This window comes from Phycodurus eques, chromosome 20 (assembly GCF_024500275.1).
Source record: "Phycodurus eques isolate BA_2022a chromosome 20, UOR_Pequ_1.1, whole genome shotgun sequence".
Taxonomy (NCBI): domain Eukaryota; kingdom Metazoa; phylum Chordata; class Actinopteri; order Syngnathiformes; family Syngnathidae; genus Phycodurus; species Phycodurus eques.
In genome coordinates this window covers 4,794,562-4,822,156 of record NC_084544.1, presented here as the reverse complement: position 1 = coordinate 4,822,156, position 27,595 = coordinate 4,794,562, and the positions used below count along the sequence as shown (strand labels likewise).

The 27,595-nt window shown below is 41.0% G+C and overlaps 2 protein-coding genes across 5 annotated transcripts in view; both read right to left on the bottom strand.

The window, feature by feature from the left end:
* Positions 1 to 8,355, bottom strand: part of LOC133396181 (protein tyrosine phosphatase type IVA 2) — a 45,609-nt gene extending 37,254 nt beyond the window's left edge. The window contains exons 1-2 of one of the 3 annotated variants that reach the window (XM_061665708.1): positions 8,160 to 8,355; positions 6,979 to 7,151 (exon numbers count right to left, since the gene is read on the bottom strand). The gene's annotated coding sequence lies outside the window, so the exon portion shown is untranslated. The remainder of the gene's footprint in view (positions 1 to 6,978; positions 7,152 to 8,159) is intronic. The other 2 variants (XM_061665707.1, XM_061665710.1) reach the window with 2 other exon arrangements.
* A 1,558-nt stretch (positions 8,356 to 9,913) lies between these two features.
* The window catches only part of col8a2 (collagen, type VIII, alpha 2), a 36,269-nt gene continuing 18,587 nt past the window's right edge, over positions 9,914 to 27,595 (bottom strand). For both annotated transcript variants that reach the window (XM_061665704.1, XM_061665705.1), the window contains exons 2-3: positions 16,228 to 16,417; positions 9,914 to 14,847 (exon numbers count right to left, since the gene is read on the bottom strand). In XM_061665704.1, the coding sequence (XP_061521688.1) occupies positions 12,953 to 14,847; positions 16,228 to 16,399 (2,067 nt within the window). In that variant the 5' untranslated portion in view covers positions 16,400 to 16,417 and the 3' untranslated portion in view covers positions 9,914 to 12,952. The remainder of the gene's footprint in view (positions 14,848 to 16,227; positions 16,418 to 27,595) is intronic.

The window sequence follows — 27,595 nt, the reverse complement described above, 5'->3', positions numbered from 1 at the left end:
CGGCGGCGTTTCTGGGTGTTGTTGATAAATGGCTTTTGCTTTACATAGTAGAGTTTCAAGTTGCACTCACGGATGTAGCGCCGAACTGCATTTACTGACACTGGTTTTCTTAAGTGTTCCTGTGTGGTGATATCCTTTACACATTGATGTTGGTTTTTGATGCAGTGCCGCCTGAGGAATCGAAGGTCACCGGCATTCAATGTTGGTTTTCGGCCTTGGCGCTTACATGCAGCATGTACAGTATTAGGGGGAAAAAATGGCAGATAAAAACTAGTTGGTATTAGTTTTTACTTTTTAAAGTATTGTTACTACCACATTTAGCATCTCTGAGTACTTGTTTCTTCTACAATAAATGAAGGAAGAAGACAACCTCACCCATAGAAGATGATGTAAACTCTTGAACTCAGCTCTCGAATCACCATGCAAATAAATTGATCACCAGGACAAGTTTGTGATACTTTAGTTCAGTTTAAATAGAATTACTGTTGTCTTTTGGTGATAATACCAAGTACCTCGATGTTGGTCACTATAATTATTACTCTAAACTATAATTATCACTTTAACCTTGATGTAGATAGCACAGGATAAAATACATTTAACGTTGAAACTTTGTCTAAACGTGACTGAACCCATCCTTAAACTATTAGGCCGTGTCACTGAGGCATGTTTGCATACCAGTGGGCATCAGCACTGAATAAAAGATGCTTAAAGGTTTAAAGAGGGCAGACATTAAGGCATTGTCAAAATATATCCAGAAGACATTAACGTGAAAAACCCCATCACATAGATATGAACAATAGATGAGAATTGAAGAAAGACGCCCAAGATAAAAGCAGAGAATCACACCTGCTCAGTGGACCAGCTGACTGTGTGCTATGACGTCAGTGTTGTTGATCATTATGGTGGGCAGATGTCACCTCTAAATGGAGCTCGAGCTAACCATGTGCTCCAACAAAGGCAATTCATGTGGGCTAGAAACCTCTAAATATCATTTGGAGCTGCCTCTTGCACATTCAATCTATGACATACAATGTATATCTAATCTTTCCCAAAATATATTCAGACCAAAAAAAAAGGGGGGGGGGGGACATTTTAAACAATTATTTCTCTCTTTTTTAATCACATTTTCACAATTAGCTGTTCTTGGATTCATAAAGATTTTGGTGGGCGAATATTACCTTTTCTGTCCAAAAGGGACAGGCAAATAAATCCCAGCTCCACTTATGCAACACTGCAAAGCCAAAGCAAATGCGGAAGCAGCTAGACTGAGAGGGAATGCTTCCGAGTGACGAGTAACTGTCAAGTCGAGGAAACGAAAGACGAGTTGAGGCAAAATACTCCGTGGCGATGTAAACTGAGGTGCTTACAAAGTTGACCTAATTTCTATTTGACAGCAACACGACTGATGTGACTGGAATTGGAGCAAAGTATATTGATGAATGACAAATGATATAACCACTGCGTTCCCCAAATGTTTCCTACATGACATCTAAAACTACAATTTATCAGTTTTGGGCCTAGGCGTAAATTTGTTCTCTGGTCCAGACCAAAACAGAAAATGGTACTTGTAGCTATCACATTTCTTCTGAAAACGACAACAGAAAAGACACCAGAGTTAATATGCAACTTGACTAAGACCGAACTCTTCAATGCAGTCATGATGTACACCAGGGTTTGAATGATATTTGATGATCACACTTCATCTATCAGAGAAATCGCACCTTCACTGCCAGCCTTCTCAGTTAACATGGATATTTGACTTCTAAAGCAATCAATGGCAGCACATGTGTTAACAGACCACCTATAGATAGATATTGCTGTCATAGAGTAGATAATGGATACATTCCACCAAAGTAGTGTCGTACAGATTTTGTGCAAGGGCAAAATCAATTCGGTGCCAGTTCTTCAGACAATTTAATTGGAGCATGACAACCAAGACATGAGTCACTCGTTCATGTCTGTAGTTACCTTTGTAAGAAGACAGGCTTGTAGCAGTCTCTTTGGAATATGCTGAACGTCAGGTCTGCCAAACACATAGGCTGAGCCAAAGCAACTGTACTGGACAATTGCAAAAAACAAATATTAAAACAGTCGACCACTCGCATTTGGCGAAGGACCCTTGCATACATAACCAACTCGCTACAACGGGAAAAACTGCCTTGTTTTTTTTTGGGGGGGGGGGGGCATATACTAATGCTTTTTTTTTTTTTTTTTTAAACCACAAACAACATGGGCCGATTGTCACGGAAGAAGCAGTGTGCCCTTGCCAATCCGTCGAGAAATAAAAGGAGTCTGGATATTTGACAGGCTCTTGGCAATGATCACCCTATTCATTGACTACACTTGTGCATTTCAGCGGCAGAGACTCTCCACACTTTGCTTTTTACTCACAGGTAAAATAAGAAATTATAATTATAGTGAAGGATTATCATAAAACAAATACATATACACTGTATTGCTATGGCTTGGCAGAATTTAGTTTTTGTTGTGAGAGCTCATGTGATACAACATGGTATTTTTGTTTGGTCATTACATATGCAATGTTACAACAGTGGTTCAAATTCGGGGAGGCATTTGGCAAACCTCTCAAGAAACCTGACATCATGTTTTGGAACTAAAAGATGCCTGTTAGGACCAAAATTTAATAATATCTCCCTCGAGTGTTGCTCGTCTCAAGCCAACAGAAGATTGGGAGACTGTGACACTAGTGCAACTTGTAAATACAGTATGTTCTGGGACAAGAGGGGAAGGACTACTTTGAAAATTGTGTCAAAAGTTTTTAACAGAGTGAGCAACATAATTATCCCCTGCTTTCTTTTGTGTTCTTTATACACAGTGTATCCTCCAAAACTAAGTTACTTTCAAGGACAGGAGAAACATTGGCCAACTTGGAAAATCATTCCAACCTTGCCAATTGCACCCAATATTATTTACTTCCTTTTGTGCAGTCGTTTAACAATAATTGACCAAACACATGGGTTGTGTATTAACATTTGTCCTTTAAATAATACAATGCATTGAGAAAAGCCACTAGTATACCTCAAAAGCAGCTAATAAATGTACCCATCAAATACTCCCAAAACCTCTGTTTTTCGGCTGACCTACAAGCTTTCTACCACCGCAAACACTAAAGTTACTGTCCAATTACTTTCTGACTGGAATTTAATCATCCTAATATTCTGACTAAGCTATAAATTGAAAATCTTAATAAATATTGCAGCTTGAGATATTGTGGGAAAAAAAGGGTATGACATCAATGATTTGATTTTTTTAAACAACAGGCTAGAGCAGTCTCGCATACATTCAACACTGGTTTTAGGTTGTGTTGTTTAAATACCTTCCAAAAAAATGCAATGTATTACAGACCAACTGTTGAAACTCAACCATTCAGAACAACCACAGATGATATTGCGACTTGGTCATTGAAAATGCCGGCTTCTGAGGTCGCGCCTCAACAATTTTAAAAAATATTATTTTTCACTTGCCAAGTGGTATTCTGCCAAAGAATGTAGCAAACTTATTGGGATGTTGGGCTCCATAAATTAGGCTGTTAAGCAGGTTATTTTAAGAAAAAAATGCGCAAAGGTGAGTACTTGTAGAACGGAAAAGTCAAAGATAAGATCTTATTTAGGCACTAATGATTACGCCCAGTGAGAGAGCAAACAAGGAGGACAGAAAGGGTTACTTTCAAGCAAAACAGTAGAATGCAATAGAGTTAATGCAGTGTGCAATTGTTACTGGGTCCGTCACACTGTAAAGCTAGTAATGGCAGAGAAGGATTTTAAACTAGGGCTAAACGATTACTCGAATAACTGAATGCAGACGAGAAGTTGAAACTAAAATATTGTTCATGACAAACACTTTTTATCTTATGAGAAAGATAAAAACTAAATGGTGATTCAGCTCAGTGCAAGAAAAATGTCCAAAAACAAAGCATTGTGATGGTTCAGAAGACTAACAACAACAAAAGAAGACAAACTGAGACTATTCTTAAGATTGCATTGTTGCTGAGGCCCACTGCGACATCCATTTTTTTTCTGACCTTTAGAGACCAACATGGCCTTCTGACAGCCACATGGGGGAAAGCCTGTTGCTATACCAACAATAATCTCAGCGGTGGTAACAAATGCTTCTTTAGAGAATTTTGCTATCCCCTGCGAAGGGGATCAGAGGAGAGCATGGCGCTTTCGAAACATTCATGCAGCCAAACTTAACAGCTGACAGTAGAACTTTTTATGATTGTGGTTTACAGCAACAAGTTACTCTTAAACACTAGTCTCTGAATTTTTAACTTTCAAAATCTCTCATTTAAGAAAGTAATAAAAGAAGGACTCTGCATGCATTGGCATCAAAGTCATCATCTTACAACTATGGCCACTCTTCACAGCTTGAGGTCTTGCTGAGAGGAGTGACACATTTCACACATTTAATAAGCTAGTTAAGGATATGAAGAAAATAGCGTGAAGTCAAACATTGCCTTGGTAACGAGAAAATACTGCTTGTTCTTGTGCAATACCCCCGCTGTTTCTCAGCTGCAGTTGCTCCAAATCTACAACACAGTCTGGAACGGTAAAGGCCAACAGCGACATACATTTGCTTGCAACAGCTTTAATTACATGATAAAATGTTTTGGCAAAGAAAGGTAATTTTAACTGCAGCTCTGGCAGCTACAGACACTTGTAAGTGAGAGAACCAACATTGGCAAGATCAAACTGTATTCCTACCTGTTGCTTTAGTGTCAGCAGGTAGCTGCGCAGCAGCATCTAGATTAGTCGTCAGTGTGTCGGACACTGACGGTGCCACTGAGCATGTCCCTTGCTCTGTTCCAGCGCTGTGGCAACAACCGTAAACGAACATTGTGCTAACAAGGGGCATGATTCATTTACCAATAGAGTGCAGATGAAACGCATAAGGTGGCCATGGCTACACAATTCTCTATGGCTTTCCACTTACTGACTGGCGTGAAAGAACAACAAAACGTGCACATCACATCTAAGCATTCTTCAACCAACTGACACGCCAAATCGTTTTTGGAGGTAGGCTTGTGATATTTTCTATCAACAACTAAAGGATGCTGGTATGCATGTTCGATTCTACATTTCAACCATGCAGCCTCAGGGCAAACACATAAGTGCTCTTCTACCTTTATCAACATGTTACTATAAGTATGTTGACCTTTCAACATTACAGTAACCAAGAGAACTCTCGACCACCAGTACTCTATTCCAAACACCACTTTGGTTTCCATCCACACCTTGCAAACGCAAACTATCTGCGAATAGAGGAGCCTCACTTTGACTTAGTTATTACTGTTGCTGACCAAAAAAAAGTATGGATCTCCAAAATGTTATTTTGTTGGTGTTTTTTAAATTTAAAATCACAAAAGCAATTTCTTTCCATAGCAGAAAACTAATTAAAAAAAAATAAGAGCACCCTGCTGCATGCACATCAATTATTATTTTTATTAATGGCATTTAAAATAAAATGTAAACATTATGTGGAATGGCATGATCAACTCAATTGTTTTGTGCGACACTTTTTTTATATTCAAGTCTTATTTTAAGAATGTATTCTCCCTCTCTCTTTTGACAACACCCTGTAGCTTAAGGGTTGGACAATATTATAATATGCGATCATGGTTACATTTGTAGATTAGAAAATAACTTTAGATTAGTTTTGCCTATACTATAAATTGAAATATACAATGTCCATACTGTATATGTCAGCTGAGTCTGTACCATTGTGTGAGTCACACACACGCCTCATCCCCCGTCTGTTACTCCGATATCCGCAGGTGGTTACAGTACAACGAACCATTCTGGGAAGGTAATTTAGTTACGGATGTGATGAATGATAGGCCAGTACCTCGTGGATGGCTAAGCTGTTATGGCCTAAGGTGATCAGATCGGCTTAGAGGTTTCATTCAGCAAGTAGAACAACAGTAACAGTGCTTTGGATACATACAGACACTTGGAAGTAGTGGACAAAAGTACACCAGTAACGCCAAAACAAAGTCATAACACGGTACCCTATAGTCTGACCTCCAATTGTCAATGACAGTGGTTCTTTTTACAAAGCACCACCTAAGATAATATTTTGCTCTTCAAGTAAAGGTTTGAACACTAACACTGCATGTAAATATATGAAAATATAACAAAACTCTTCTTAAATAATGATTCAATGAAAATGTATTGGACAGAGTTAAATAAAGGCTGTATCTAAATAAAAGTTTAAAAACAAAGGTTTTTTTTATATTAAATGCAAATGTATTGTGCTCAAAGTTAAGTACAACTGAACTGTACTTAGGCATTCTGTGACATACCACTAGAGGAAGCATGCTTAACACTGGTACGACTAGTAAAACCCTTCTGAGAATTCCTGTTTTATGATCATATGTATAAATGTTGCTCAACAAAACAATCATGTTTCAATTAGGGTTGGGGAAAGCATACGGAAATATCGTAATTCATTGTATCGTTACCCCCCAGGGAAGAGTATCGACACACCGACATTTGATATCACTCACCACCATCGTGCCAACATACTACACGGAGTACGGTGTGCATCCATCATAACGTTAGTCAGCGTGGAAAAACCGCACCAGCCAAGCTCCGAGGCGGAGATTCTGCATTAACCTTTTTGGGTAATCGAATTGTTTGAGTTATTTGATGAATCGCTTTAGCTGTAAATAACGTATGTAGTGATCCCGACTCCTCGTTCAAATAATGTCTCGTCAAACAAAAGCGTCAATGTTTTATGAATTGAACATACAATACCAAATGATAGAGTTTCATTGAAATTTAAAATGATCACGCTCAACAGACAACTATGAGTTGTCCTAAACCTATGTTTGAAATGAGTTTGAACCTATTAGGTCAAACTATTGCACAGAAAGTACCATCCCTTTTCTGTGCAAATTATTCATCCTCAATCCTCATATCTAGTATCATAAGATACACACCAGAAATTATTACTGACCAGGGGGACTCCGTTGGAAGGTCATACGTTGAAAACTGAGAGGCATGGGAATGTGCTGGGCCTTTAGTGTCACAGCTGCTCGAGTCAACTTCCTCTCCAAGTACATTTCCTCCTTTCACCTCGGCCCACATGGCCAAACGCCTGTGCCTTTTTATGCGTACCAGTTTACAACACTGTTAAAAAAAAAAGACACACCTAATGCACAGCACATTTCTACACGCAAGGCCGAGAAGGTCTGTGGTTTATATTAAACACTAGACTCACTTGGACATACAGGCACACGAGACAATTCACATCTAATAAATGTGGGGGTAATGTGGGGCTCTTGCCCCACATGTGTTGTTATTGTCACATTAGCCTGGAATAATGTTAAAGATGGCACGAAACAGGTCAACCATGCCCTGAGTCAAGATTTGCCACAAAGGGTGGAAGGCGGTTAGCTCGTTCGCCAGCTACACGTCGCGGAAATGAGCACAAACACACACCTTCCTACAAACACTAGGTCGACTATGTGAACATAAAACAAAATTAATAATAATAATTCTTTAAAAATCCTGAACGTTACACGATAAATTGACGAGGAAAGGGTTTTCCCCACCCCTGAGCTAATAGCTAGCGTTGTCTTCATCGTTAGTCTGCTGTAATTAAGTGGAACAGACAAGACTTGATTCTGTTTCGACAATTACAGCATACCAAGACCGTGTCAGATTTGCTTCAAAAGAAAACAAAGCCCACAGAACAATGTTAATTCATGTTAGTCGTGACCGTAAAAGTGCCCTCTTCCCCCCCGCCCCCTCCCCACACACACAGTCCTGATAGCAAGCAATGTAGCATTGTTAGCTCGTAGGCTAGCTCCACTCTCGGCACTTTTTTTTCCTTTTTTTTTTTTAAATGACTCAATAATGAGCTCCGTGTTTGTACGATAACACGCTCTCCTTGTTCCAATTTCACCCGAACCCGCTTAATAAGAGTAAATACAAGCGCACGGTGACACAATCATGTCAAATTAACCTTGCTAAATGCTAACGTTAACGTGGCTGCAGAGTGCCACACACTCTTTGAACTTACTTGAGCTAACTGGTTGCTAATGCTAATCTCGGTGGTGAGTCTACCGCGGAGTGCCGCTCAATACTACATGATACACAAATCGGACACTTTTCGTTCATGTTGGGTTTACTTACAAAGCGCAGGATGAACATTGAAATCCAGTGACTAGCCCAGAGAAAGAGGAGCGAGTGCAGAAAGAGCTGTCAAGTTGCCTTTTTGTTCCGCTTCAATGTGGCAGCTTCTACTGTTGTTCAGGGAGGAACCTTGCTTGGTGGTTACTTTCATGGCGATCGGAAATGTAGGCGTGTGACGAAACCGGCGAGAGAAATCGACTGTTCTCGATTTGTTTTCCTTTGTCAAATACCTGTTTGTATCTTATACTTTAAAATCTTATCTTATACATATATATATATATATATACATATATATATATATATCACTTTTACGGTCACGACTAACATGAATTAACTAAGATCTATATATATATATATATATATATAGATCTTAGTTAATAATTTAATTAATTAATTAATTTATAGTTAATTTATATATATATATATATATATATATATAGATCTTAGACAACTCATAGCGATGTATTATTGATAAAGACTTCATGTTAAATGTGACACTACGACACAGCCAGGACAATCCAAACAACACAATAAACTACTAACATACGTTTGCTGCTATAAAATGCTTTTTATAAGAGTAGAGTGGTGCTTGTGTGAAGCTAAATCAAGCCGTCTTTTCATCTATTCCCTTCCGGGTGTCCGCCTTTACGAAGTCCCCAAACGTAGCACTAGATCTCTGGCGTCAGTGCGACGTAAAAAGAATCCGGGTCCACGATGACAGTTCCAGAAAGCTCACATTATCTTGCTGCTTGTGGCTTGTTTTGCGTCATCGGACGACAGCCCACGAACACACTAAGAACGTCGTATTGTTCTCTAAATATATTGTTGATTTATACACAACTGAGGTTGTTCCAGACAGTTATAGCGTGTGAATGTAAACAAAAACGTCAAAATTCCACCCCAAAGAAAACATGCTAAATGACCCATGGATACAAAAGAAATGATAAAACTATATAAAACAAATGAAATCATAAAAATAATAATGCTTAGCATTCAACATGACAGAAAAATCGCATTGTATATAACTTTAAATTTTAAAAAATTATGTTGTTCAACAATTTCCAGTTTAAACCGACATATGTGACGTCAAATTTGATTCCAAGAAACAAACTCACTGATGAGCACAACTGACAACCGTTCTATCTACTCTATAGAATTTTTACATTAAAAATGAAGTGGGGTTAAAGCACGAAACGGATTGAAATTCTATGTCTCCCTCAAGTGGTAGTTGCATGAATTGCAGCTATAACTCTACCGCCTGCTGCAACACAGTGTAAGTAACACCTGTTGGAGTTTTGCTATTCAGCTCCTTGAGAACAGTAAATTGTGCAAAAGGTTCTCCAGCTCTGAACAGTTGGACATGTGCATTAAACATTTTCACAAGTTCACCTGTAACGTTATAGTGCATTTGAAGTCCATCCTGAAATTTTACCCAGTATCCCTAACTTTATTTTGGTAAGGTATAGTATATTTACCCCTTATCCTCATTAGGGTCATGGGTGAGCTGGAGCCAATTGCACATACAGTAGAAACAAATGAGCATTCACACTCACAATAAAACATACAGAAATGTTTAATGAACCTAACATTGTATTGTATTTTATTTTGTTTTTTTCTGACGCATCGTGGGATAGATTGAGGCCAATGTGTAGGAAGTAACCTATACCATATGATTAACAAACGTGTGTGTGTATTATTCTATGAACAGTATATTTGATAATATCCATACACAAAGAGAACAGAAAACTGAAGTCTGACACAGAGAAGGCCTTTATTGATATAGTATCAATACAATCAAGTACTTGTAGATTTTTGATAAGCAGAAAAAAAACAATGCCAAATCAAAGAGAGCATTTTTATACTCACATTTATTGCGCAAAAAAAAAATCAAAACATTAACGCAACAGCCTTGTGTGGAAAAAATAATAATCTGATGAGTAGATACATCGTACATTACACAAATAATAAAATCTCCAAAAATAATCCTCGACAAACATAACACTAGGGTGCTAACTAAATGTTGTAAATGCTATTAACTCATCAATGCTGTTAAATACCAGTTATACGTTCTTGGCTTCGGTGGTCGGTTTTGGCATCCCTATTAAATTATCATACATGTATAAATATTTTCATTAATTTCATGTGCAAATGGGAATGGCCGTGTATTAATTCAATGCAACTAAAACAAAAATCCCTTCAAAACCGAAGCAAAGTGTTTTTTTTTAATATAAAGCAAAACAATTCCAAGCGATGTGTGATTAAGATGGGGCTTCCTGACACTTGTTAAATGATTTGCACACAGGGCAAACTCTGCGAGCAAGTGACACTGTCTATCAAACACAAGGACAGAGAATAATAACCACATGTAATTCACATCACCATTTCATAGGTCCAAAAAATAGGCTACCAAAAATAAGCCAACATACAGTACATAACGAGCCTTGAACCATCTTTGTCGACTCACGTTACAATTATGATTCATAGCATTGACTTGTTTGTATTATGGAGACAAACAGGACAGGTACAAGTGCATTTTTGTTTTTTTTCCATTACGTAATTGTAAAATACTGATTAGGTCTCATCCGAGATTGCCGTTGTCAGTCAGTGGGTGTACATATTAGTTGGGATCGCAAAGTTCAATATTTGGCTTCCACGTAGAGCGGTGCACTGAGATGAATTTGTTCCGTGACCGCGTTCGTAACTCAGAATACTTCTATCTGCCAAAAGTGCCATTCATCATGTAAAGAATTCAACAGTTTGTGAATCATAATTTAATGTTTCAATTCTATTCATAACGCTGCTCCTTCATGTGTGCCCGCCTTGGCCACCGCGAGGCAGTATAATACAGTCATACAGACAAACAAAGAAGAGTCACCACTGCTCTCGGCGACTTAATAAGCTGCAATAATAATAGTTGTTTTTCGCAGAGGATAAATATATGCCTGTGAGTATTGTGCTATTGTCTGCAACATGTGTTGCCTCACCGTTTGTGTTCAAATATCAAATGGTTGGAACACTAGTACTCGAAAAATGTGTAAATCGGGTCACTCATTTCTCACTGTATGGACATTCTTGTCCTAAATTCAGAGCGCTGACAGTTTTGAGTTGCATAATTACACTGAAATGCTTTCAGATTGACAGGATTATTGAGATTGTCTTTTCTTTCTCGTCTTCGATAACTACAAACATTGTTCTTCTACACTATACGACTCAATTTGGTAATTGGTCCCGACAAAAAATTATTGCACACAAGCCATTTGGACATATAGTCAGTGTTACCATGAAATTCTCTCTTTTAATCCCGGTGTGTCATTTGAATTCTGCCGCAATGTCATCTTTTTATTTTGCGCTTCTGTTCCCTTACTTTGCACCGTAAAAGTAACAACAAAGAATCTGTGCAGGACTTTCTTTCAAAGCTCGAGGACAACAAGTCAGTGTTCCGATGGAACATTGACAGAGCTGCAAGTTCTATCTGGGATTTCGTAACTTCACTGCAGTTTATTAATATCTTTGCCAAAGCGTTCATGACCTGAATGCCAGTGGGACAATGTGACACGCAGACGCCCACATACAGTACATACATAGACTCGCTCACAGGCAGGCAGAAGGTTATACACACACACACAAACACACACGGCGTCTATCTTAAATGGTTCAGTCACCAGAAACGCATACACAGACAGCTCTGACCCTCTAGCCTGCCGCCTGACAAAGAAATCTATCAGGTGGTTTGTTAAATGTTACACAACTTGTATTTCACAACCTGCGGGCCTCTCATTCAGTCCCTTTACTTATTCACAGAGTCAATGCGGAGTGATTTGCATTTCCGGCTCACTCTACTTTTAATTCGAAAACATCTTGTCCTTGTCGCCATGTTTTGTTAAACTGTAACTATTTTGGAAGGCATGGCTTGGGAATGATAAAAATACAAATAAAAAAACTCTTCCGCAGCTCTTCTTTCTCTGACACCAAATGAAGAGTTGTGTAAACATTAGCTATGTGCATCATTGTCAATTAATGTAGCCTTGGTTTAATACTATGAAGTCCTATTATTGTTAGACTGTATCTCCAGATTGCCTTTTTGGATAGTTCAATAAAATAAATTAAGTAGTAAGAAAAAAATAAGTTTTAAATGGTCGGCTATGAAATTGAGAAAGCAACCAACTCATTATAAACTAAAAAAAAAAAAAAGAAAAGAGAATTCATTCCATGATTTTAATGAGAAAACGACACTCAAACGATTAGGAAAAAGTTAATGTGATGTTCCTCAATGTTCTTTAATATTTACAATTGTTGAGTGTTGTATTGATACTAATCTGGCCAGGATTGTCATCGATGAAAACAACACAAAGCTCCCACCTCTCTCGACAAGGTCAGGTGATATTTGTCCTTATGATGTCGGCATGTGGCCATGATGTGCACTGGCATAGAACGGTGTGCTTGCACGTTACAAATTAAGGCACCGGACAGTCTAAAATAAACAACGACCAAATAATAATAAACAACAACAATAATTAACATAAAAATACAACCCCCAAAACACATTTGAATGACAACAAAACAAAGAACACTGAATAATATTCCTAACTCTGCCTTTTAAATCCTTCTCTTGTGATTCATACGTTTTCTTTCACTGATGCTGTTGACTGTAAAGCAAACAAAATATGACTGAAATACTACGACTGTACTGTTAATTGTATTGTTTTTTGGGAAATCGGTATGGCTGCAAGTATTTTAGGTTTTGGTCTGCTCCGAGGAGCTCATAAGGGATCTCGTTGGAATCAAGGGCAAGGTTATGTGGGGCAGAGCAGGAATCCTGAGAATGAAGAGTGGATGTACTCGGTGGAATAGAGACCGTTGGCCTGATCCGAGGGCATCTGGACCCAGACCTGGTCGCCTTCTTTCAGCTCGAGGACAGCGCTCCCGGACGCCTGGTCCATGTAGCCTTTCTTGTATTCGTCGTAGGTGTAAGTAGCTGGTACATTGTTCTTGTACAAGGCCACCCACAAGCTAGTCCCCTTCACATGCACGTGGTACGCAAAGTAGTAGACGCCCGATAGGGGAGCAGTGAATATGCCAGTAGAGGGATTGTAGGCATTTTGCCCATTGTACAGAGTCCTGTCAAATATGATTGGCATACCGGAGGGAGGGAAAGGCTTGGAGAGGATGGCTGTGAAGGCCGGCGCTAACGAGGCAGAGAGTGGAACTTGAGTGTACGCCGGCCCCTTACGGTGTCCTGGCACTTCGCCCCCTTCCAATTCTGAACCGGTCGGACCTGCGGAAACCGTGTGGCCGTTTCCCGGAGGACCCGGGGGACCAGGTGGGCCGGGGATACCATTAAGTCCGGCAGGGCCTGGTTTCCCCGGAGGACCTTGTGGACCAACAGGTCCTTTCTCTCCCAATTTGCCCAGTCCTGGAAGCCCTGGAAGGCCGGACTCACCCTTCAAGCCGGGTGCACCCTGTGGTCCCATGGGACCCATCGGCCCCTGAAGACCAGGGATACCTGACTGACCTCTAGGGCCAGGTGTTCCCATAAATCCTGCCGCACCTTTAGGTCCCTGAAGACCCGTCAGCCCGGGATTACCTGGTAGACCGATATGTCCAGCTTCACCTTTGGGTCCAGGTTTTCCAATTGCTCCATTTGGCCCAGGTAGGCCTTTGTCCCCAGGTAAACCAGGTTTTCCTGTGTTTCCACTTGGACCTTGGTCACCCATGAGGCCAGGCAGCCCTGGAGGTCCTTGGGGTCCAAGTTCTCCCTTGAGCCCTGGCATGCCATGTTTTCCGGGGAGTCCCATGGGGCCGTGAAGTCCAGGGGGTCCTGGTTGTCCATTAATACCTGGCTCACCGATTGGGCCCGCCATTCCTTGCTCACCTCTGTCTCCAGGTAGACCAGTTAACCCAGTCTGACCCTTCTCTCCTGTTGGCCCACTAAGACCAGGTTTACCATAGCCTGGAGTACCAGGAAATCCTGGGGAACCCCTGAGCCCTTGTTCACCTTTTGGACCTGTGAGACCTGGTCCTCCTGGTGATCCATCAAGTCCAGGCTTCCCTATCCCAACAGGACCTGGGTGACCTTGGAGACCTGGAAGCCCAGCCTCTCCTGGTTCCCCTCGATCCCCTGGAAGTCCCTGATCACCTTTAGAACCGATCAGTCCAGGCAAACCTTTTGGTCCAGGTTTGCCAATGCCTGGAAGACCAGGTGGTCCTGTACTACCTTTCAAACCAGGGGGACCCCTTACACCAGAGGGTCCTGGTGTCCCATTTCCATTCTCACCCTTAACTCCACGCTCACCCGGAGGGCCAGAAATGCCTTTTAATCCTGGTTCTCCCCGAGCACCAGTCGGGCCCCTGATGCCTGGAAGCCCAGGTTTCCCATTCAGAGACAGGCCAGCTGGTCCTGGCAGTCCTGGCTGTCCCGGTTGACCTCTGAGACCCGGTTCACCACGAGGGCCAACCTCGCCAGTAAGTCCTGGCATCCCCTTTGGTCCGATCTTTCCTGGTAGTCCTGGGAGTCCTGGTTTACCGATTCCTGGAAAGCCAGGTGGCCCCTGAGGACCTGGTTGCCCGTTGAGGCCCGGGTTCCCAAGTCCAGGTTTCCCTGGAATTCCTGGAGGACCAGGGGGTCCCCTTGGTCCAGGTTTACCTTGGGGCCCTGGCTCCCCCTTGACATCTACCATGGGTGGCATGTCTAAAAAAAAAAAAATACAAAAAAAAAAAAAAGAGATCATTGTGTTTATGTGAGTACTGCAATCAGATCGGAACAAAATCATCATAATGTTTTCATTGCTCCTTAGCAAACTAAACGAAACAGCAATTTTTATGTCCGTGCTCTATTTCATATGGGTGTAGATAGTTTCACGAGAAAATAATTAGAATTTGTGATTACCTATGAACAGTTTAGCAAAATTTGGGGGGAAAAAAAGGCATGTATCTTGAATCATATTGATGAACACCACAATAGATGAAGCCAAGCAAAGCATGGCCTGTTCAAATTTTCTTAGTATGTTCTTCCCTCTGTTCTTTCTTTATGGCTACTATTTTTGTTTACCTGACTGCATACTGTTTAGACATTTTCAGCACAGAATTTACCCCTCTACGTTTAACCAAGGCAGTGCCTGTAACACGAGGTTATGCCTGTGTAACTTATATACGTGGCAATGGCATAAATGCCACACGTGCATTTTTCAAGGGAAGGGTGACTGTTGCTTCGTCTACTGGCAATTAGTGACACATGCATGTTTTTGGATTAGAAATCATGAACATTTCTGCAGGACCTGCACATCATTCCACACTTGCTTTCACTCAATTCAGTACATTTCTTAAAAGCTCACTATAGCTATACACGCATCTATTGTTTATAAAAAAATATATAATAATAAATAAAAAAAAGTTACTCTGAATCCACATTTTAAAAACCTAAAAGGTCCCATACAGTGAAAAAGTCTGATCATAACTGCTGTTTCTAAAAGCTACATTGGCCTTATACTGTACAGTACTGGATTGACTCAGTCACTAAGTGATGCGGTGTGGATTTGTAACCAGTAAGTGGCAGTAAAAGCAAAGCATTAGTTTTACTCCTCCAAGATACCTTAGTTTGGGAACACGCTTTTCCTCAACGAATTTCTTTTCATTGTCATTGCAGATGTATTTTATCAACATTCTAAAACCAATGTTTTTTCTTTCGGGGAAACAAAATTAGATGACTTAAACGAAAAGGAATTCTAAAGCTATACAAATGATTTTGGTAGCATAATTTCTGAATGATTACTGCTCACTACAAGTGACTATACTGAACTGTATTTCTTTTTTCCCCCCTCTCACACTCTGCTTCATCCCAGAGCTCAATAATCAGAAATAAACAACACAGAAACAGCATCCAGATGGCTACTTTAAAGTCAGATCCATAAACAAGGTGCAATCAGACCTCCCAGCTCAATGATGTTGGACAGGAGAACGCTGATCATACAGCCATAATGGAAAACAAATAAATAACCGGAGTTTAACACACCGAGTCGCCTACAGCTGATATCGAGCTTATTGCGATAGTGAACACCAAAGCGTTACTCACCGACATAATGTCCCTTGCCCTCTCTGAACGGCGGTCCGACAGGCCCTTTCATCATGGGTTGCATGTACTTCATGTGAGGCATGGGTGGGTAGCCTCCAGCAAGAACATGCCCTCCGAGCATTAGCAGCACACAGGTAGGGGCCAACAGCATGGCGGACAGCATCCCAGGCATCCGATGTCACACAAACAACTGGAAGATACATTTGGATGAGAGAAGACAATAAGTTATGAGCCAACGAAGCACAAAGCGCAAGTGATACGTTCAAGGAGTAAATTAAGGAAAGAGTACAATCTCATGGCACAAGAGAGTCGCAATAAATTGGAGACATGAAGTCACTGGTTATATAAAATCTAACTCAAATGAAACATCCATCCATCCATTTTCCAAGCCGCTTCTCCTCACAAGGGTCGCGGGAGTGCTGGAGCCTATCCCAGCTATCTTCGGGGTACACCCTGAACTGGTTGCCAGTCAATTGCAGGGCACACATAAACAAACAACCATTCGCACTCACATTCACACCTACGGGCAATTTAGAGACTTCAATTAACCGAGAATGCATGTTTTTGGGATGTGGGAGGAAACCGGAGTGCCCGGAGAAAACCCACACAGGCACAGGGAGAACATGCAAACTCCACACAGGCGGGGCCGGGGATTGAACACCGGTCCTCAGAACTGTGAGGCAGACGCTCTAACCAGTCGTCCACCGTGCCGCCCTCAAATGAAACACTGGACCAATAATAAATGTATTTTTTTTCTTCTGTGAAGCCATTTTACTTTAAATTGTTTCCTGTCCAGGCTTGTCACAGGCAATATGGCCAGTGGAAACGGTTGAAGTTATGGAAAATATGCATTAGCGACATGGACACATCCTTGATTTAGGGAAATCATTTCATATTTCTGGCTTTCCTTATGGTACCTTATATATGTACATTTTAGTCTTGTCTTTCTTTTGGAAATTACCTTGGATCACAAAGAGCAGTACAGTATTGGTCATCTACATAAACAACACACTGTGCACCAATTAACTACAGTGGACCCACTACAATCAAACGCTCCCCTTATGCACAATTGGAACTGAATTTCAGTGGAAATTCCGGATTCACAATTTGAACAACTGTCGCGAATGAAGTCACGCGAGGCGCAAACTTATCGTATGAGACCTCAGCAAACCTCACGGGACCGTGATGACTGGGAGAACAGCATTTTAAATGTAATGTAAATGTGAGACTACTGTACAGGGGCATTTGGTGAAAGTCTGTGACAAAACATTTAAACACAATACATCATATCACCGGAGATGCTAATTATTAAATGTACAGTGTCAATGTGTGCAGATCGCTACAGACATGTTTTGCTTGTCAAAGTTGGCTGTAACAATGTTTGCTCTGACTAACCAATCAGAGGATAGAATAATTGCTGATGTCATCAAGGGCCAGCACTTCGGCCCTGTGAGGCAGACCGATCCATTAAGTCTGACGTATGTGGCGCACACATGTTCAATCATACACTGTAGCGAGCAAATGTCCATCCATCTGCTGCTGCACACAGCTTATATGTGGTGTGTTCTTGGCACGGCGGTGGTCTTGCAACAGACAGTTCCGTTGACTTTAATTTACGTCAGGGACAAATGACCACACCGCCCTCTGCCAAATGTTTTCACAACTGTGGTCAGGTGCGAACAGGAAACCACCAGAGGATAGTTTGTGTGCCCTTAAGTGTGCAACTCGTCGGGTGAGCGAGACGCGGTTTAAACTTGCGAAACGGCGTGTGAAAATTGCATCCATTTCCACTTTCGCCGTGACACAGAGATGTTTTTGTCCGTTTTTCAGACAGATGATGTGGGACCTCAAGCCTGCTATAGCATGCGATGTTTACATTAAGCCTAAAAATGTCGACGAGCCAAACAAAACAGTTGAGGTTAAAAGCTGAATGCTGTACGTCACATTCAACCAACGGACGGATTAACCGGCCTTGAGAAGTGTACAGGGGATAAGATACTCAACAAACAGGACTATTAGTGCTTATGAGAAGTGTTGAATCAGGGAAACAATATGAGCAACAAGGACACACAGATTGTTTTTTATCGACATACATTTGGTCAACCTGTGTTTTGATGCTTCCACCTCCCTCAAGTGTATTAATATACCCACTTGCTATTCTTTGCATCAATAGAATTAGAAGTCTAATTTAATAATGAACGCGCTAATAAGAAGCCTAGACTCCACAATATTATTATATTCAATATTATAATTACTATAAATATTCACAATAGACTTTTTTATAAGGTGTTTTCATTGCCACATCAGTGCTGAGATCAGGTCTGTTTTACAGCTTGGCGCTAGGTGCCGTCGTCTGTGATTGTTAAAGCAACCGCAAAAGCTCGACAGCCCAATTCTTGTTTTACAGCCGTTCAATAAAGAAGTTGCTTGGGTCACTGAACATTTTTAAGTACTTAGTCACCCGTCTGCGGGCTCCTTTCGCGACTAAACAACAATCAAACTCAATTGATGATGAAAAAAAAAAGGAAAAATGGAAGGAATACAAGAGGTGCGGCATTTTTTAATTTACTGGCCGACCTTCAGGCTGGCTGGCTGGCACATAAATATGTCTGGTATGGTGGGGGATCTGAGGTTTTGGTGCCAATGTGATTCATCAGGAGACCCCAGGTACCCGCCATTCAGCAGACCTCTTCAAAGAACCACAGGGACTCACATTAAAAACAGAAGCATGAATAGGTAACAGACACAAGCGGGCCTCTGCAGTCTGTTTGTTAAGTGTTTTCAGTGAGAAAGCTCCCCAGACATGCTCCAAAGTGTCATAGAATCCTTGCTGGCTTGCAGCATGAGCCTTTTGGAGCGAGACTGAGAACTGTCTCGAAAACACATAATCAAACAATCTTGCTCAGTATGCACGAGAACACAATCTAGCTGAGAGCACTTAAGGTTGCTAACTTCCTAAGATTTTTTTTTTTTTTTTTTTAACATAAACCCACTGAAAACAAATCCCAACACTCCAGTGGTGGGAGGTGGATAAAAGTCATACTTGAACAGCCGCCGTTAAAGTGGGAAAGAGTTTCTGGCAGGCTAAGTGAGCCTTTATATCAAATAGACTTGAAGGAGGCATATTATGCATTTTTTACCAACAATTTAAGACAGTTCCCAGCTGTTTTTACGTCTGTGGCGTGCTCCCGTCAAAACACCCAAGGAATTCAAGACATTTTTGAACAACATATTTATTGCCATGGTGAAATTGGCTGGTTTTGGGAGGAAATCTGTCTCATGCACAAACATTAGGCTTCCACCGTATTGACATCACTGAGAAATCAAGTAAGCCCGAATCTACACATACGTTCAACAGAACCCTTAGTGTGAAGTCGTACGAGTGAACCCTTGTCGTTCTGAGTTGAATTGTCTTATGAGTGAGGTCAAAGAGTGTACTAATACATGGACCGTAGGATGGAATAAATGCAGAGTACAGCGTGTACAAACAAAGAACGAGCACCGTCCCAAGTTGTCCGCATCGGACAGACAGAAGACACAAACACCGACTAATGAAATCAGCAGCACCAGAGGTGAAGGTACTCAACCTTGAGTTCCCTAAAGCGGTGAGGTTGGATCCAGACGAGCAAGTATTTCCTCAACCGCACGGCCACGGGGAGATGAACGCTACACCAAGAGTGAGGATTCAGTGTCGCTGTGGGGAAAGAAACTGCTGTTTTTGTGGTGAACATTTGAGAAGCGCCTTGAGTGGAAGACGCTCTGCGCGATGTGCCATGCCGTGCTCGGCATTTTACAAAACACGCATTTCGGTCGATGAATTGCATCTTATAGCCATAACCTTGACCCAAATCATACATGAAGCCATGAGTGGTTTTGCTGTTTTTCAACCACGTCAGTCCTCATTTACAAAATATTCATTTGTCGGGAACTTTCAGAGCACCAGAGGAGAGAAAAAAAAACACACGATGCATTTATTGCGGTCAGGCTTGAGTCTAGACGTAAGCATAATAATGAGTTTTACAGTTTGTAGAGGAAAAAACAGAAGAGCCTACCTTATGCAAACACACACAAATAGTAGTGAGGTATTGCTATCACCTACAGGGAATTAGAAAATGAGTGCCGCAGTTTAAAGAAACTACTCTCAGACCTATTGGGGAAATGTGTGTGTTCTTGTCTTTCTCTCCATTGACATTTCACTTTTAATTTTACGTACATTTTTCTATGTGTGGACAGTTTGGGTGGTCCAAACAAGGAAACGGCTGCAATGGACTGACTCCTTTCACTCTCTTGGACTGTTGAATGAATGGCACTTTACGATAAAATACTTGCCCTTACCCCACAGACTCTGTTGAAGTGTGACGTGGCTAAACTTGTCTGACTTCCAACGTGTTGGTCTTTCTCTCTCTCGTAATTGACGAGACAAGCCGAGATTCACCCCTAATCTTTATCTTCTACTCAAAAGCTGTGTTGATTTCAAATCCAAAGTAATGCAACGTCGCCCTCTACAGGGTTCTGATAGCCATTGCAGTGGTTTACAAATCTGAATTTCACAGACAAGCTGGGGGAGAATGTTGTAAAATGTACTTGATGGCAGTAAATGGAGTCAAGTCGACAAATGTAAACATCCACGGCTGTGAATGAGTTAATTAATTTAGAAAGTTTTCAAAAAAATCCACTTGCTATACATTAGGCATTGATGTTCCTGTCACTTTTTTTTTTTTTTTTTAAATGGGCTATACTGTAGTGTTAACGATCCTGCTGAGACACACACAGGCATGGTCTCAATTATATTGTAAAAGTTTTCCACATAATGTACCTTGATGTATTTATCTTTCCGTGGTCTGGACCTCCTCAATGCATGTTGACATCTTTACTCTTAAACCTAGTGTCATGTCATGTCAGTGAACTACAAGTACTAACAGTGTAATTGTTCCGTGTGTAATGAAATACGTGACTGTCTGGAAACACATGCTCACTAACTCATTGTTTGACACAAAATTCAGCTCTATTCATGCATGATTCTTTTATCCCTTCCATTTGAAAATATTCTGTCTCAATGCTAAAGGAAAAAGACAGCATACCTAATGAAATCGAGAGGGGAGTGATGAAAATAGTCTCATCAGTTCAGGAAATTGCACTTTAGGGGTAGAGTTATGGATTCCCAACACCCCGAGAGGTTAGAAAGAGTTGAGTGGATGCTGATGGCGTGCGTACATAAAGAGAAGCAGTACAATTTTAAAAGGAAACAGTAGGTAGAGAAGAACGTGCGAGGATCAGGACAGGATAAAATATGTGTAAAAAACAGATGGGGGTCAGGTAGAGGGTTTTTGCTCTCTTCATGACATCATACAGAGGAACATTTAAATATTCTGTGCGCTCACTGAAGTGCAAAAGCAAATGTGCTATTTATAAAACAATCTATCTATCTATCTATCGATCTATCTATCTATATATATCCTGTTTATTGAACGAAGCAGGTGCAAAAGCAGTCAAATGAAGGAAAAACTGATTTCTTTTCTTTTTTTCTCAAAAATAAACCTGGAGCTTGCCTATTCTGTAAAAAGTCAGAATCCTGAACCCTGTATGAAATGCGTTGCTCCTCCAGAGTGCAATGTAATTTATGACATCATCGACTCTACCCAAAAAAAAATATTCAGTGATGGCAAGTGTGTGTGCTGACTCCCACTTAACATACGTTTGAATGTGACTGGTTCATTCTGAACACAGCTGCATCGTAGATCGTATTCAAAACACCTGAGATAAACTGCATGGGGGAGCTGAGAACTGTACAGTCCACCCAGTGCTCCACCAAAATTCTCCCTTTCTCCCCCTCGTGTTCCCCTTAAGCCTTCTCTGCTCGGCTCATTCTTGGGGTGAATGCGTTCTTTGTGAGTGCTGCAAAGAAACGTGAAAGCAAAGCGTTTCCCTTTGGAGCAATTTGACTATCACTAACTCAATTAATTTCAATCAATAACTGTCAATTCTATTTTTCAGCGTCTCTGTCGAAAGAGCAAAATTATCAGTACACGAAGAACAACAAACATAACGTGAGTGAGACACGGGTGTTTAGGACATTTTAAGGCATGCAGCGAGCTGATTGGCTGACACAAAAGGAGCTCAGTGGCTGACACAAGAAGTCAAAACTGCATTCTTCACCCATTGACAGATGATTTATTCCCCTAATCGTAAAGGTCGTCCCAGTTAGGAACATTAGTACAGTGTTCCCCTGCATATTTTCGATCCTGGACTCATGGATTTGCATATTCACAGACTTTCTTTTGGACCAATCTTTCAGGAACTATGTTGAAGTGAGTTGAGGAGCTTCCTTTAGTCAAAAGTATTGCTTTGGCGCCATCATCGAGGATCTTGGTACGAAGAAACTATGTTGAAGTGAGTTGAGAAGCTTCATTTAGACAAAAGCAGTAGTTTGCCACCATCTTGTGACAGCTATAGGAAATTAAATCCTCCACAATTCCACAATATAAAGCCAAAGCACTACTTTTATATTAGCCAGGGATTTGGACTGTCGAAAGGAAGCTCCTCCCCTCACTGCCGCAAAGTTCCTCGGCACCGAGATGCCACAAGATGGCGTCAAAGTACTACTTTTATTTTAGCCAAACAATTTGGGCATTTCAGAAAGAAGTCCGAGGGGTTCACTTAAGCGGGTCTAATCCTGGAATCACGACACAGCTGTTTTGTTTTTTAAGTGGAAAAAAGATGAAGCTGCAAGTAGCCAAGGACAGCTTCCAGGAGGAAAGTCCTCGCTGTGGTCGCTTTCTATCAAAGGATTCCACAGTTTGACGCTGCATGCAACACAAAGCTAAGACAGACCATTGACAATATGGTCTGTGTTAGTCTACCAAAGAGTGGTGATAACAGGAGATGGAAAGCAACATCAAGCAATGGGTGTCGATGACTGAAGCAACAAGACGAGGAAGCACAGAAACCACAAAGCAGACATGGAGTCAAGGAAGAGAAATGAAAGGGAGAAGAACGGGAACGCTCCAGCTCCTGATCTCCCTGCTGACCCACTTCAGATGTGGCCAATCATCTCGCTCCATCCTCTGGCAACTGAAACAGCCTCACAAATGCATGCATGCGCCAAACACACAAACGCACATGAGTTGTCAGCTAAAAAAGAAGGGAAAGACCTATTTTTCTGTCTGAAATGGAAAGAAAAGAAAGGTAGAAGGGGGATTATGGTTTAATAAGGTTGCCGGAAATCTTGGTTTAAATCCCCCTCAAGGATCTGAAATGCCTGCTTGCTGCAGGCTACTGAACTACACATTGAACGCTCAAAAATACTCCAGATGTGGGGAAAGGACATCCACATTTGGAGAGATATTTCTATTTCAACTGTACAGTATCACCAATGATTTGTAAATCATATTTACAGTAGGAATGGTGAATAAAATTACATACTTATTAACTAATATCCACACGCAGCCGACACTGAACCCATTGGAACAGGATTAACCGATTAATTGTAAACGTAACCATCTTTAAATAGCGGCATTACAATCATGAGGAAAATGATTGTGGAACAGTTGAAAATCCTGACGATAGCTTGCCATTCAAGTGAAGCGAAGCTCAACTTTCAGTCAAACCACAAACCAGCAAAATTCGCAGCGCAAATCATCAGAGTTACAAAGCAAAACTATTAGGGTTGCTCTAGACTCAATGACCTCAAAGATTACTCTTGGCTTTCTCTTCAATCTGCAGCACTTTACCGCTCAAGTTCGCCATTGATGATAAACACATGAAACAAAATGAAGGGACACACCATACAAGCACAAAAGGATTCCTTCATTTATCAGAGGAATGGCAAGGACACTGTCATATTAACAGAACTGTTGGGCCTGGAGAAGCTCTCTGGGCTAAGGGATAGTTGGAGCTTAAGTTAAAGTGACACAAGATGGTCTGAAGTGAAAAGAATTGACTAAATTAGCAAGCAAGCCAGTGTGCATTTTTTTTCGACGTCGGAGGTGAAGTCAAAATGGATATGCAGTGAGCTCCTGCACAAATCGTATTTTACTGCTGCCAATGAAAGTATAGTGTAACCTCAGTTTTCGTGATTAATCCGTTCCAGAAAGTCTGACTAAAACCAAATCGTACGAAATCCAAAGCAATATTTTCCATACGAAATAATGTAAATCCAATTCATCTGTTCCAGACACGCCAAACTATGAACAAAAAATACATTTGACAGAGAATAACTATCACTTTTGACTAATGAAGTGGATAAATGCAAACTTCTTAAATTATATCTTTCTTGCCTTCTTTAGCAAATGGCTAATTGCATATCATGTAAAAAGGGTTTAACAGAAGGCAAGGTGCATTCCACAGCGCAAGCTTTTAGTAACAACTCAAGGCAATAACAATCCTCTCGGTCTACTTGGCAACACTTGGACAATTTGGGGCAACATTTGGTGTAAAATCATCTAAAAAAATCAGCCCTTCATAAGAAAAGCGTGCCAGTATAATGACAATTACACCACATTTTGGCCCTATGGTGGCTTATCTAACAGTCGCACTCATTCAGTCGCATTTTGTGCTTGTTTCTTGATAGCCACTGTTAAATAAGCCACTAAGTGGCCCAAGAAAGTGTGGTGAAACTGTGTTATGATACTGCATACTTTTATTTTGAAAGTTTGACTTTTGTCAGGATGTGTTATGTTGAGTGTTGCCGAGCAGACAGGGAGACTTGTTATTGCCAGAGTTTTTAATAAAAGCTTGCATTGTGGAATACGCTTTTTTCTGTTGAACCCTTTATGGATGAATGTGCAACGTTTCCGGGAAATGAATTTATTTTACGAAAACCAGGGACAATGTTTAGACAGAGGGAGGGGGGGGGGTCGAAAACCAAATCATATGAAAACTAGGGCATACAAAATTCCAGGTTCCACTGTACATAGACAAGTTTATGGAGAAAAGTATTGAAATAAACCTCTCAATCGATTAATTAATCAGTCAAAGCTAGGCTAGACACATTAGTTAGACATCTTCAACTTTGTGGGAAGAGTTTGGAGAAGGGCCTTCGCTGTACTCTGGTGTACAAAGCAAGGTACAACCCAAGCCACAGTAGAAAGTCTTCCAAGAAGAGTGGAAGCTCGTGTACTGTTCAGGCAGCCCAAAACATTGGTCTTCTTGGAGTTTAATACACGAAGAAATCAGTGGCACATTCAGCTCAGTGTTGAGGTCAAGAATTTCCTTTGCCCCTGGGTCTTTTTGTATTTTTCTTTCTTTTTGAGGTCTAAAAGAAACTTGCTGAAATAACTTCCATAGCACAGCGTTCGGAACGGAAATTCACCGAGCTGAATCCCAGTTGAGCTCCATTAACTGTTGATTGGGCTTCTTTTTGATTGATTACTTAGTTAAAGGGCTGCCGACCACAGCTGAATGTTTTATTCTCAAGCAGAAAAGAACCCACAAAGGCCCCCTCCCACCCAATCGCCCCCCCCGCCCCCCATACACACATAGTACAGTAATATAAACACCAGGATACGGTGCATAGTCCCTCTGGACTGTAGGGCTCATAGAGGACTGCGCCTCCCATCAGGGTCAGCGTAAGTCTTTATTAGCTGTTGGCTAAGAGTGCTGGCTGGAGAAGAAGACTTTTCCAGCACTGACCTCGCACCTTCCAAAATCCTCCCCGGGTTATAAAAACATGCTTCTGTGAATGTGTGTAATATAGACTCTTTGCTGAAAGATAGCTGGAGGTTGTAATAACATTTAATGATCAAACAGCAGGAATTAGAATAATAAAATGGAGAATGTAAAAAGTATATAAATGTCTGTGATGCAAGCACGGAACAAGTTTGACTTTTAGTCTGGCTATGCAGTACTGTATTTCATCCATCCATTTTCTGAGCCGCTTCTCCCCACAAGGGTCGCAGGAGTGCTGGAGCCTATCCCAGGTATCATCGGGCAGGAGGCGGGGTACACCCTGAACTGGTCGCCAGCCAATCGCAGGGCACATACAAACAAACAACCATTCGCACTCACATTCACACCTACGGGCAATTTAGAGACTTCAATTAACCTACCATGCATGTTTTTGGGCTGTGGGAGGAAACCGGAGTGCCGGGAGAAAACCCACGCAAGGCACGGGGAGAACATGCAAACTCCACACAGGCGGGGTCGGGGAATGAACCCCGGTCCTCAGAACTGTGAGGCAGACTGAGGTTATTTATTTTTGTCATTTCTAGTGGTTCATAATCAAATGTTACAATGACACACCAATGACAAATTTTCTCAACCAATGAGGGACGAGCAGTAGTTTACCCATGTGGTGTCATACGGTAAACTAATTGAATTGTTGTTAATTGTTGTTTTTAGTTAAAATGACAATTCAGTTGAATTTAACTTTTAAATTCAATATATTTACATGTAATCTATAAGAACAATTAGCTTTCAAACATTTATTTATTTAAATTAAACTTTTATGTGCAGTACGTTTTTTAATTGAACAATTATTTAATTGTTTCCCGTATTTAAGGGCAATGTTAATGTGCATAATGTTACAGTGGCTTACAATAATATTCAATATATATTTTAGTAAAATAACACCTCTGCTTACTACGCAACTGTATTTAATGTTGGCCATGATGGAGGTAGTTGGAGAGTAAAGTTTTATTTTGTTGTTTTTCTAGGGGATACATGGCTGAGACAATGGCCAACATAGAAATCGACAAACTCAGATACAAATTAAGGGTCCTGTTAGGCAATTTATTTGTGATTCACTGCTAGTTGTACATGCTTGTTTGCTCGATATCAAATGGAGACAGAGAGTCATTGGGTTGCCAGAAGCAATAATTAAACTCTGCTAACGCAGAGGAGGAAGTAAAACTGTCTGACTGAATTGCTTTTCATCTTCTTCTGCGGATGGAAAGATCACTGCAGATAGTCGGGCCACAGAGTTCATATCATAAAGGCAGCGCTATAGCCTGCGGTGGTGAACACAAGCTGTCATCAAGTTTATTTTGATGATTCGACCCATTTAGGCAGATAAATAATGGCCAGAAGAGAATGTGCATTTGTTGGACAATGAGCTATGGGAGGTACGTCTCCTTCCTGAAAATGTATGAGGTAGACGGGAGATAAGTGTCCTTTCTTTCTTCTGTATCGCTGACACAGTTTCTTTCTGTGACCTTGTCTCCCCCTTGTCAACATCCTTCCACTCACTTGACACTAATGGTGAGCGGGTGCATCGCTCCCTGCTGTGTGATTTATTGCATTGCACTTATATTCAAACCAGATCTTCCTATTTGACTTGTCTTATCGCCACAGTCCGGCCAACAGGAGACACACAACTGGATGAGACAGCATATGATAGAGATCAAAATGTACAGAGGTGGTTGAATTCGCT